Source organism: Bombina bombina, chromosome 4 (assembly GCF_027579735.1).
Source record: "Bombina bombina isolate aBomBom1 chromosome 4, aBomBom1.pri, whole genome shotgun sequence".
In the NCBI taxonomy this organism is placed as follows: domain Eukaryota; kingdom Metazoa; phylum Chordata; class Amphibia; order Anura; family Bombinatoridae; genus Bombina; species Bombina bombina.
Window position 1 is genome coordinate 883,094,012 of NC_069502.1, and position 11,697 is coordinate 883,105,708.

Here is an 11,697-nt window from a genome sequence, read left to right on the forward strand (position 1 = left end):
GAAAAATCTGATTGGCTGATTGAATCAGCCAATCAGATTCAAGTTCAATCTGATTGGCTGATTCAATCAGCCAATCAGATTGAACTTGAATCTGATTGGCTGATTCAATCAGCCAATCAGATTTTCTTACCTTAATTCCGATCAGCCAATCGGAATTAAGGTAAGAAAATCTGATTGGCTGATTGAATCAGCCAATCAGATTCAAGTTCAATCCGATTGGCTGATCCAATCAGCCAATCAGATTGAGCTCGCATTCTATGGGCTGTTCCGATCAGAATTCGACGGATGCCATCTTGGATGACGTCATTTAAAGGAACCTCTTTCGTCGGGAAGTCGTCGTGCCGGATGGATGTTCCGCGTCGGAGGAGCGAAGAAAGAAGATTGAAGATGCCGCTTGATTGAAGACATCGCCCGGATGGAAGACTTCTGCTCTGCTGCTTGATTGAAGACATCGCCCGGATGGAAGACTTCTTCTTTGCCGCTTGGATGAAGACATCGCCCGGATGGAAGACTTCTTCTCTGCTGCTTGATTGAAGACATCGCCCGGATCGGATGAAGAGTTCGGCCCGGCTGGGTGAAGACAAGCTAGGGAAATCTTCAGGGGGGTAGTGTTAGGTTTTTTTAAGGGGGGTTTGGGTGGGTTTAGAATAGGGGTATGTGGGTGGTGGGTTGTAATGTTGGGGGGTGGTATTGTGTTTTTTTTTACAGGCAAAAGAGCTGATAACTTTGGGACATGCCCCGCAAAAGGCCCTTTTAAGGGCTGGTAATAGAGCTGTTAACTTTTTTTAATTTAGAATAGGGTAGGGGATTTTTTTTATTTGGGAGGGCTTTATTATTTTATTAGGGGGCTTAGAATAGGTGTAATTAGCTAAAAAATCTTGTAATCTTTTTTTATTTTTTGTAATTTAGTGTTTGTTTGTTTTTGTAATTTAGTTTAGTTTATTTAATTGTATTTTAGTTTAGATATTTGTAGTTTATTTAATTTATTGATAGTGTAGGTGTATTTGTAACTTAGGTTAGGATTTATTTTACAGGTAAATTGGTAATTATTTTAACAAGGTAGCTATTAAATAGTTATTAACTATTTAATAGCTATTGTACCTAGTTAAAATAAATACCAAGTTACCTGTAAAATAAATATAAACCCTAAAATAGCTACAATGTAATTATTATTTACATTGTAGCTATCTTAGGGTTTATTTTATAGGTAAGTATTTAGATTTAAACATGAATATTTTAATTAATAATATTAATATTAATTAGATTTATTTTAATAAGAATTTAGTTAGGGATGTTAGAGTTAGATAGGGTTATTATACTTAATATATATATATATAATATAATAACGATATTAACTATATTAACCCTAATATAATTAGGGTTAATATAGTTAATATATAAAATATAATAACTATATTAACTATATTAACCCTAATATAATTAGGGTAAATATAGTTAATATAGCTGGCGGCGGTGTAGGGGGATTAGATTAGGGGTTAATCTATTTAATATAGGTGGCGGCGGTGTAGGGGGATTAGATTAGGGGGTAATACATTTATTATAGGTGGCGGCGGTGTAGGGGGATTTAGATTAGATGCAAAAGAGCTGATTACTTTGTGACAATGCCCCGCAAAAAGCCCTTTTAAGGGCTGGTAAAAGAGCTGATTACTTTGGGGAAATGCCCCGCAAAAAGCCCTTTTAAGGGCTGGCAATAGAGCTGTTACTTTGGGGCAATGTCACGCAAAAGGCCCTTTTAAGGGCTGGTAATAGAGGTGATTACTTTAGGGGGATTAGATTAGGGGTTAATGTATTTAATAAAGCTGGCGGCGGGGTAGGGGGATTAGATTAAGGGTTAATAATTTTAATATAGCTGGCGGCAGGGTAGGGGCTCACATTAGGGGGTAGTTTAATGTAGCTGGCGGCGGTGTAAGGGGCTCACATTAGGGGGTAGTTTAATGTAGCTGGCGGCGGTGTAAGGGGCTCACATTAGAGGGTAGTTTAATGTAGCTGGCGGCGGTGTAAGGGGCTAACATTAGGGGGTAGTTTAATGTAGCTGGTGGCGGGGTAGGAGCTCACATTAGGGGGTATGTAATGTAGCTGGCGACGGTGTAGGGGGATCACATTAGGGGGTTATACTTTTAATGTAGGTGGCGGCGGGGTCCGGGAGCGGCAGTTTAGGCGTTAAATACTTTATTAGGGATTGCGGCGGGGGATCGCGGTTGACAGGTAGATAGACATTGCGCATGCGTTAGGTGTTAGGTTTTAATTAGCAGTTCGCGGTTGACAGGTAGATAGACATTGCGCATGCGTTAGGTGTTAGGTTTTATTTTGCAGGTAGTTTAGGGAGTTATGGGGCTCCAATACACAGCGTAAGGCTTACTACGGCTGCAATTTGTGGCGAGGTGAAAATGGAGTAAGATTTCTCCATTTTCGCCACGTAAGTCCTTACGCTGTATATTGGATACCAAACTGCGCGGGTTTGGTATACCTGTCTATGGCCCAAAAAACTACGGTGGAAGGCAGAAATATACGAGCGTAACTTCTAGGTTACGCCGTATATAGGATACCAAACCCGCGCAAAATTCGGCGTCGCCGGCTTTTGCGGGCAACGCTGCATATCAGATCGGGCCCTAAGTTATTAGGGAAGACATTTTGTTGAATTCTGAAAATAAAAGGAAAAAATAATCAATAGGGGTGAAGAAGTGTTATACTGTTTTGGTGGAATCAGGTAGGAAGAAAGGTGGAAAAAGAAAATAGGGTAAGTGGTTTCATATTCCTTTAAAGAAAGATAAAAGGAAGAAGGGGTTACTGTGGTGAGTAAAGTAAGAAAAAGGGTACACTTAAGTAATCTATTTATCTATCTGCCCATCTATTTGTCTGCTCATCTATCTATCTATCTTTTATCAATCTATCTATCTTCGTATCTATCTATCTCTCTATCTATTTATCATCCATCTAATTTCTCTATCATCTATTACTGCTACCTATTCATAATAATGCAAATATGTTTCAACTATGAATGGAGTTAAAGGAACTTGAAACACAATTTTTTTCTTTAATGATTCAGATAGAGCACACACCTTTAAACATCTTTCTAATTTACTTTTTTTTCTCATTTACTTTTTTTTTCTTTTTACAAAATATTCTTTATTCTCTTGTTATCTTTTGTGGGAAAGCAGGGATGTCAGCTTAGGAGTGGGCACATGTCTGGAGCACTATATGGAAGCAGTTTTGTAAAAATGCTATTCATTTGCAAAATAACTAGATGGCCACACTATTTCCTGCCATGAATTGCTCCAGACACCTACCTAGGTATCTCCTCAACAAAGAATACCATGAAAACAAAGAAAGTTTGATAAAATAAATAAATTGAAAACTTTTGTAAAACTCTATGCTTTGGCTGATTCACAAAATAACATTTTTGTTTTGGGTTTCATATCCCTTTAAGAAAAGTTAGGAAATAGCACAGAATTGGAGACATATTCCCAAGTCAGCTATTGAGTAAATACAAGTCAGTTGTGAAGTCAGGCTTACAAGGATGGTGTTCAACCTCTTTAGTATCATTATGTTTTATATTTTCATTTGTATTTATTCTATTTATGGATATGGAAAACTGTTTCACTATATTTTTTAAGGATTTGGAAGCTGCAGTGAAGAAGATTTCAGATTTCTATGAATTTAATTTGACTGAGGAGCAGATTCAGCAAATAGCTGAAAAAGGGACTTTCAAATCAATGAAAGAGAAATCCAAAGAAACACATGGTGAAATTGGAAATGCTATCTTTAGGAAAGGTAAACAAACTGAAATTATTATTATTATTATTAAACAATAGGGGCGCAATCAAATATACGGCGCAGGTTTCGGCGCAAGCGTCAGAACCCGTGCCGCCCGTAATTTCACCTTGCACATCGGGGTATTACATATACTCGGCCATTAGATGCTAAACTGGCGTAAGTAGGACAAACTGGTGAACTTCCGAAATGTGCGCAAATACACATTTTAGTCGTCGCAAGTAACTTACGCCTGTATTTTGTCCACGTAAAGTCTCAATAAAGAGTAGTTTTATGCAAATTAGGCTAACACTAAAAAATCAACCGCAACTCCATTTTAAAATGCGCCACGTATTACGCTATTCAAAAGTCATATATAAACCCATGCGCAGCCGCCATTTTCTTCAGTGTGTTTGGATGGTTCATTGAGCTACAGCACACTACAGTGGAGTGGAGGATTAGTCAGAGTAGAGAGAGAGGCGCAAACAGAGGAGTTAGGTCGCATTGTTGGTTGATTAAGCTTGTACACTTACACATATTTTTCATATTGCACACATATTGCATACATACATATTCAAATACACCACACTTTTTTTTCTAACACCTCACACATTTTATTTCAATTTTACAGTGTGATAGGCTGAGTGTTTGGTTGTGATTGTGTGTGATTGAACTGGGAGTGAGTGTGAGTGTGTGTAGTGTGAGGATGGCAGGGAGAGGTAGGGCGGAGGGGAGAGGAGTGGCAGGGAGAGAAGTATTGTAGAGGACAGGAGGAGCAGTGGGGTCCCCGTCAGGGAGTAAGTGGAGTGGGGAGAGGGAGAGCTAGAAGGGCTGATGGGAGGGGAGATGTCCGAGAGCCCCAGAGACCAGGCACATCTAGAAGAGGGACAGAGGGTGCACATGGGGACAGAAGGGGGGAGGAGTTAGAGGATAGGGAGGAACCCACACCAGGGACATCACAGGGAGCAAGCCAGGTGTCCACAGAGGATGAGAGGATGAGATGTCCAAACTTCTCATTTGATGAGAATGTTGCCCTAGTCCAGGCCATCATGGACAATCACAGTGCCCTCTTTGGTCAGGAGAAGGGCAAAGGCATTGCCAAAAGGCGTAAAACAGCATGGTTGGCGGTAGAGGATGCCGTCAACAGTGTGGCCCCGCAGAGGACTGTTGAGGGCCTTAAAAAAAAGGTGGAATGACTGTAAGAGGCGGGTGAAAGAAAAGATGGGGCAGGAAGCTATTCACCAGAGGGGAACAGGCGGTGGTCCACCCCTGGACATAGAATACAACACCTGGCAGGAGATGATACGCAGGTCCCTGAGTACCACAGCAGTCCGTGGACTTCCAGGGGCTCGTGACTCAGGGGCTGCAACCACAGCACATCATGCTGGTGAGTAACATCCCACACACCAGTATTATATGTATTTGAGATATAACATCCTTTAATGTCACACATTCATGTACACAATGAGGAGCATGGTATTTGGCCAACTGGCTTCAGTTGAGGACCTGAAAGTGATGCCACCACCATTGACATATGACCCCTGGCAAGATTCCTGGCAGAGGAATATTCTTCTTTTGGCTTTGAGGGGGAGCCAAGACAGCCACAAAGGGTCCATGTATTTACCCCCCCCCCCCCCAACACAATCTCAGGGCAGTCATGGCTTTTACACACAGGCTATGTCACAAGAAGTGCCAACTGGACAGGCTGAGTGGTCACACACTGGTCATCAGTGGGACTACCAATCCACCCTGAGAGCTCCACCATCCTCTTCACTTGGAAGAGCTCCACCATCCTCTTCACTTGGAAGAGCTCCACCATCCTCTTCACTTGGAAGAGCTCCACCATCCTCTTCACTTGGAAGAGCTCCACCATCTGCAGAAGAACATATAGCTGAAAGTACTCAAGCAGCAGCAGATGCAGCTGAACCTGCACCTCAAGCACCAGCAGATGCAGCTGAACCTGCACCTCAAGCACCTAGAAGCCCTGCTGCTCAAGAGCCTGTGGATGCATTGGCCTCTAGTTATCAAGCTCCGTACGTACGCAGACCTGAATACGCTCTCCAAAGATATCAAAAAGCCGCGCACCAAGTATGGTGCGATGAGCAGCGGACTGTGATAGTTATCACTCATCCGATCTTGCTGCTCTTCGGCTTTTCTACAGCTTTATTGATAAGCTGTCACTAAGCACCCACACTATACTATACTGTTCTACCCCCTATACCGCCGCCCCCGGAGCCCCCCGCAACAAAATAAAGTTATTAACCCCTAAACCACCGCTCCTAGACCCCGCCGCAACTATATTAAACATGTTAACCCCTAAACCGCCACTCCCGGAGCCCACCGCCACTCTAATAAACTTATTAACCCCTAAACTGCCGCTCCCGGAGCCCACCGCCACTCTAATAAACTTATTAACCCCTAAACCACCGCCGCAACTATAATAAATATGTTAACCCCTAAACCGCCGCTCCTGGACCCCGCCGCAACTATAATAAATATGTTAACCCCTAAACCGCCGCTCCCGGACCCCGCCGCCACCTACATAATACCTATTAACCCCTATCATGCCCCCCCTATACCGCCGCCACCTATAATAAATGTATTAACCCCTATCCTGCGGATCCTGTTCCCCGCCGCAACTAAATAAATTGTTTAACCCCTAAACCGCCGCTCCCGGACCCCGCCGCCACCTATATTAAACTTATTAACCCCTATCCTGCCCCCCCTATACCACCGCCATCTATATTAAACTAATTAACCCCTTAACCTAAGTCTAAAACTAACCCTAACACCCCCCTAACTTAAATATTATTTTAATAAATCTAAATAAAAATTACTCTTATTAACTAAATTAATCCTATTTAAAAATAAATACTTACCTATAAAATAAACCCTAATATAGCTACAATATAACTAATAATTATATTGTAGCTATTTAAGGATTTATTTTTATTTTACAGGCAAATTTAAATTTATTTTAAATAGGTGCAATAGCTATTAAATAGTTATTAACTATTTAATAGCTACCTAGATAAAATAAAGGCAAATTTACCTGTAAAATAAAAACTAACCTAAGTTACAATTACACCTAACACTACACTATCATTAAATAAATTATTCCTATTTAAAACTAAATACTTACCTGTAAAATAAACCCTAAGATAGCTACAATGTAATTAATAATTACATTGTAGCTATCTTAGGATTTATATTTATTTTACAGGCAACTTTGTATTTATTTTAACTAGGTACAATAGTTATTAAATAGTTATTAACTATTTAATAACCACCTATCTAAAATAAATCCAAAATTACCTGTAAAATAAATCCTAACCTAAGTTACAATTAAACCTAACACTACACTATCATTAAATAAATTAAATTAATTAACTACAAGTAGCTACAATTAAATACAATTAAATAAACTAACTAAAGTACAAAAAAAAGAAACACTAAATTACAGAAAATAAAAAAAGATTACAAGAATTTTAAACTAATTACACCTAATCTAAGCCCCCTAATAAAATAAAAAAAAACAAAATAATAAAAGTCCCTACCCTATACTACATTACAAAGTAACCAGCTCTTTTACCAGCCCTTAAAAGGGCTTTTTGCGGGGCATGCCCCAAAGTAATCAGCTGTTTTGCCTTTAAAAAAAATACAACCCCCCAACATTAAAACCCACCACCCACATAACCCTACTCTAACCCACCCAAACCCCCCTTAAATAAACCTAACACTACCCCCCTGAAGATCTCCCTACCTTGAGTCGTGTTCACCCAGCCGGGCCGAAGTCTTCATCCAAGGGGCGCTGAAGATGTCTTCCATCCGATAGAAGTCTTCACCCAAAGGGCGCTGAAGAGGTCTTCCATCCGATAGAAGTCTTCATCCAGGCGGCGTCTTCAATCTTCATCCATCCGGAGCGGAGCGGTGCCATCTTCAAAGCAGCCAACGCGGATCCATCCTTCTTTACCGACGCCTACTCACCGAATGAATATTCCTTTAAGTGATGTCATCCAAGATGGCGTCACTCGAATTCCGATTGGCTGATAGGATTCTATCAGCCAATCGGAATTAAGGTAGGAAAAATCTGATTGGCTGATTCAATCAGCCAATCAGATTCAAGTTCAATCCGATTGGCTGATCCAATCAGCCAATCAGATTGAGCTTGCATTCTATTGGCTGATCGGAAAAGTATAGGTAAGTATTTATTTTTAAATAGGATTAATTTAGTTAATAAGAGTAATTTTTATTTAGATTTATTAAAATAATATTTAAGTTAGGGGGTGTTAGGGTTAGTGTTAGACTTAGGTTTAGGGGTTAATTAGTTTAATATAGATGGCGGTATAGGGGGGGGCAGGATAGGGGTTAATAAATGTATTATAGGTGGCGACGGTGTAGGGGGGGCAGATTACGGGTTAATAAGTTTAATATAGCTGGCGGCGGGGTCCGGGAGCGGCGGTTTAGGGTTAACATATTTATTATAGTTGCGGCGGGGTCCGGGAGCGGCGGTTTAGGGGTTAACATGTTTACTATAGTTAACCCCATAAATATGTTTAATATAGGTGGCAGCGGTGTAGGGGGGCAGATTAGGGGTGTTTAGACTCGGGGTACACGTTAGGGTGTTAGGTGTAGACAGCTCCCATAGGAATCAATGGGATGTCGGGCAGCAGCGAACATGAACTTTCGCTATGGTCAGACTCCCATTGATTCCTATGGGATCCGCCGCCTCCAGGGCGGCGGATTGAAAACCAGGTACGCTGGGCCGGAAAAGTGCCGAGTGTACCTGCTAGTCATTTGATAACTTCCAAAAGTAGTCAGATTGTGCCGAACTTGCGTTCGTAACATCTGGAGTGACGTAAGAATCGATCTGTGTCAGACTGAGTCCGGCGGATCGAAGCTTACGTCACTATATTCTACTTTTGCCGGGCAGTAGGGCTTGATAACTTAGGCGAATCAGCCTCGCCACAAATACGCTGCGGAATTCCAGTGTATTTGAGGTTGACGGCTTGATAACTAGAGGCCATTGTATTCAACCCTGGGTGAGGAATACATTGCACTCCAGAGGAGGCTCAAAACAAGCATGGAGAATATACAAAGAGGCCAAGAGAGGTTCTTCAGGAGCCAACAGAGCAGACAACAACGTAGCATAGAGCTACAGAGGGACATAGCAGCATCGTTAAGTGCAAGTGTTCATAACCAATCACAGATTATGCGAATTCTGTCTGATATGCAGATGCAAATGTACAATAGATGGAGAGAACAAAATCAACTCTTGGGTGTGTTGGTTGAGCACTTTACACACCAGCAGGACACTGCCTCCAGCCTATCATCTGTGGTAAGCACACCAGCAGAAACAGAAGAATCTTCTCAAACCAGGAGAACAAGGCAATCCACTACAGCCACCTCAGCTCCCTCATCCAAGAAGCCAAAAAAGAAATAAATATTCTTATAGTTCACCATAAATCTTGTCCTCTGTTATTTACCATATAATTGTCATCCACATCCATGTGAGGTGTGTTTTAGTACACTAATATTGTTAAAACATATAATAAGGCCTGTGTGGAAATGGCCCAAAAAAGCTAATATTATCCTGTTTATGACATATTCTTTTACTATAACTCACATCCACAATAGTTGTTTCTGAAGGGTACATATAGTAATATTCACTTCTAAGATGTAAATCAATGTATCTCACATCCAATATAAATTGGTATATATAGTAGTGATGTTACTGATAGGGTGGGCATTATCAGGTGTTTTAAGTCTGCAGGTGAGAGGTTGTGGTGTCTGTGATTGGTTTGACACAATTGCAGAGGCAGCCTTCAAGAAGGTCTTAGAAATAATCATATGAGCCATCCTAGGTTTTGCTTTCAACTAAGAATACCAAGGGAACAAAGCAAGTGTTCTAATTAAAGGGATATTCCAGCCAAAATTGGAAACCACATGGGTGCATTTCGGTATTGAACAGAAGTAATTTTGTAATATACATGTATTAGCAAAAATGCTTCTAATAAAAGATATAGCTGTTTCAAAAGTGTATTTAAGTATGCACCGTGCACCAGCATTTTAAACACAAGACTTGTTCGGAGAGCCTAACATGTTTGTACCATCTAGTAATGACCCAATTTGTTAATTGCTGACATGATACAAGCCCCACTGATTATCTGAGCAGCTGCATTATTTAAAATGTTGGTGCAGTGGAAATATCAAGCTATGCTTCACATGCACGTGCATAGAAAAATGTTAACACTAAAACAGTGATTACTCTTAATAGAAGCATTTTTGCCAATACATGTATATTGCAAATATGTTTCTATTTAAAGATGCAATAAATCTATGTGCGTTTATATTTTGACTGGAATGTCCCTTTAAATTTGAAAGTAGTTTGAAATAACATGCCCTATTTAAAAGAAGAAGGTTTTCTTTGGACTTGACTGCCCCTTTATATATTTTGGCATCAGTGCCAAGCTGTGTTAGCATTAGAATAAATTACACTCCAGTGGGTTCTAAAGAGATGAAGGTAATACAATTTAAAGTAAATAAGCAAGTATATGTCCACAATGTGATAAAGTACCTACAAGCTCAATCGATTTGATTATGTTGTGGCTTCAAACTATTTCAAATACACAAATAAACCTTAAAAAAAACAATATCATAGTATACAGCCCCTTTAACCTTGAGATGCTGCTTAAATGTATGTGTTTGTTAAGGCTTCCAGGGAGTTACGTTGGTTTTTTAGTCAGTGTAAGGGTTCCTGCGCCTGCAATTTGTGGCGAGATGAGAATGGAGTAGATTTTCTGAATTCTGCGCGTGTAAGTCCTTACGCTGTATATTGGATACCAAATTGCGCGTAGTTCTATGTTAGTCTATGGGGAAAAAAAAATACGTCTGAAGGGTGAAATATACGTGCGTAACTTGTATGCTACGCCGTATATGTAATACTAAAATCACGCAAAATCTGGCGTCGCCGGATTTTGCGGGCGACGCTGCATATTGGATCGGGCCCTAGATTGTTATTGGTGATGTACTTGCAAATGTTAATTATAAGCAATATTGTCTTTTCTTAAAGGTGAAGTTGGAGACTGGAAAAACCACTTCTCAGAAGCTCAGAGTCAAGAAGTTGATGCAAAATTTGAAGAATGTTTAGCAGGAACAAAACTAGGAGAAAAACTGAATTATAATGCGTATTGTAAAATGTAAAATGCCTATCTGTAGATTGCACAATAAAACATTTTTTACTGTTTGCACTACATTGTTTTTGCTTTTCAATTTTATCAGTGTATCATAGAAAGGTCAAGAGTAGACTGAAATGTGTATAGGGTGCATTTCAATTTTAAATACAAGCATTTTTGCAATATACTTCCATTAAAGGGACACTGTACCCAAATTTTTTCTTTCGTGATTCAGATTGAGCATGAAATTTTTTTTATTTTTTTTTAATCTTTAGTTTTTATTAAAGTTTCAGACAGGATACAAAAACAAAAAAAGAAAAAAAGCAAAAGCATAACAACAAAATACAAAATATTTCCTGTATGTTTACAAAATCATTTTTATCCTTCATGACTTACTTCCCACATAAAGTTAAAAAGAAACAGCAATTTAACATATACACCAGTAAGCCCTCCTATTCGTTCTCCTGCTTGCTCCCTAATCCTAAATTACCTTCAACTTCAATACCATACCAGGGGGAGGAAAGAAAAAGAAAGACAAAACAACAGAGGGAAGAGAAAAAAAAAAAAAAAAAAAAAAAAAGATTTGAGATAAAAGGGAGAGTATGAGAAGGGAGAAGAGAAACAGAACAGTCACCAAATTCCCAGCAGTACTAGTTCAGTGTTTCTAAATGGGTATATTAAGTATTCAATTTCCGTAAGGGGGAGAGTTTTTATAAATATAGACCATTTTAAGAAAAACTTCTTAACGTCT

The 11,697-nt window shown here is 39.7% G+C and overlaps 1 protein-coding gene across 1 annotated transcript in view; it reads left to right on the forward strand.

Annotated features, from left to right (window-relative positions):
- The window catches only part of LOC128657433 (sulfotransferase 6B1-like), a 73,564-nt gene extending 62,540 nt beyond the window's left edge, over positions 1-11,024 (forward strand). Inside the window, exons 6-7 of the mRNA XM_053711785.1 lie at positions 3,636-3,792; positions 10,844-11,024. Of these exons, the coding sequence (XP_053567760.1) occupies positions 3,636-3,792; positions 10,844-10,974 (288 nt within the window). The 3' untranslated portion in view covers positions 10,975-11,024. The remainder of the gene's footprint in view (positions 1-3,635; positions 3,793-10,843) is intronic.
- The last annotated feature ends 673 nt before the right edge of the window (positions 11,025-11,697 follow it).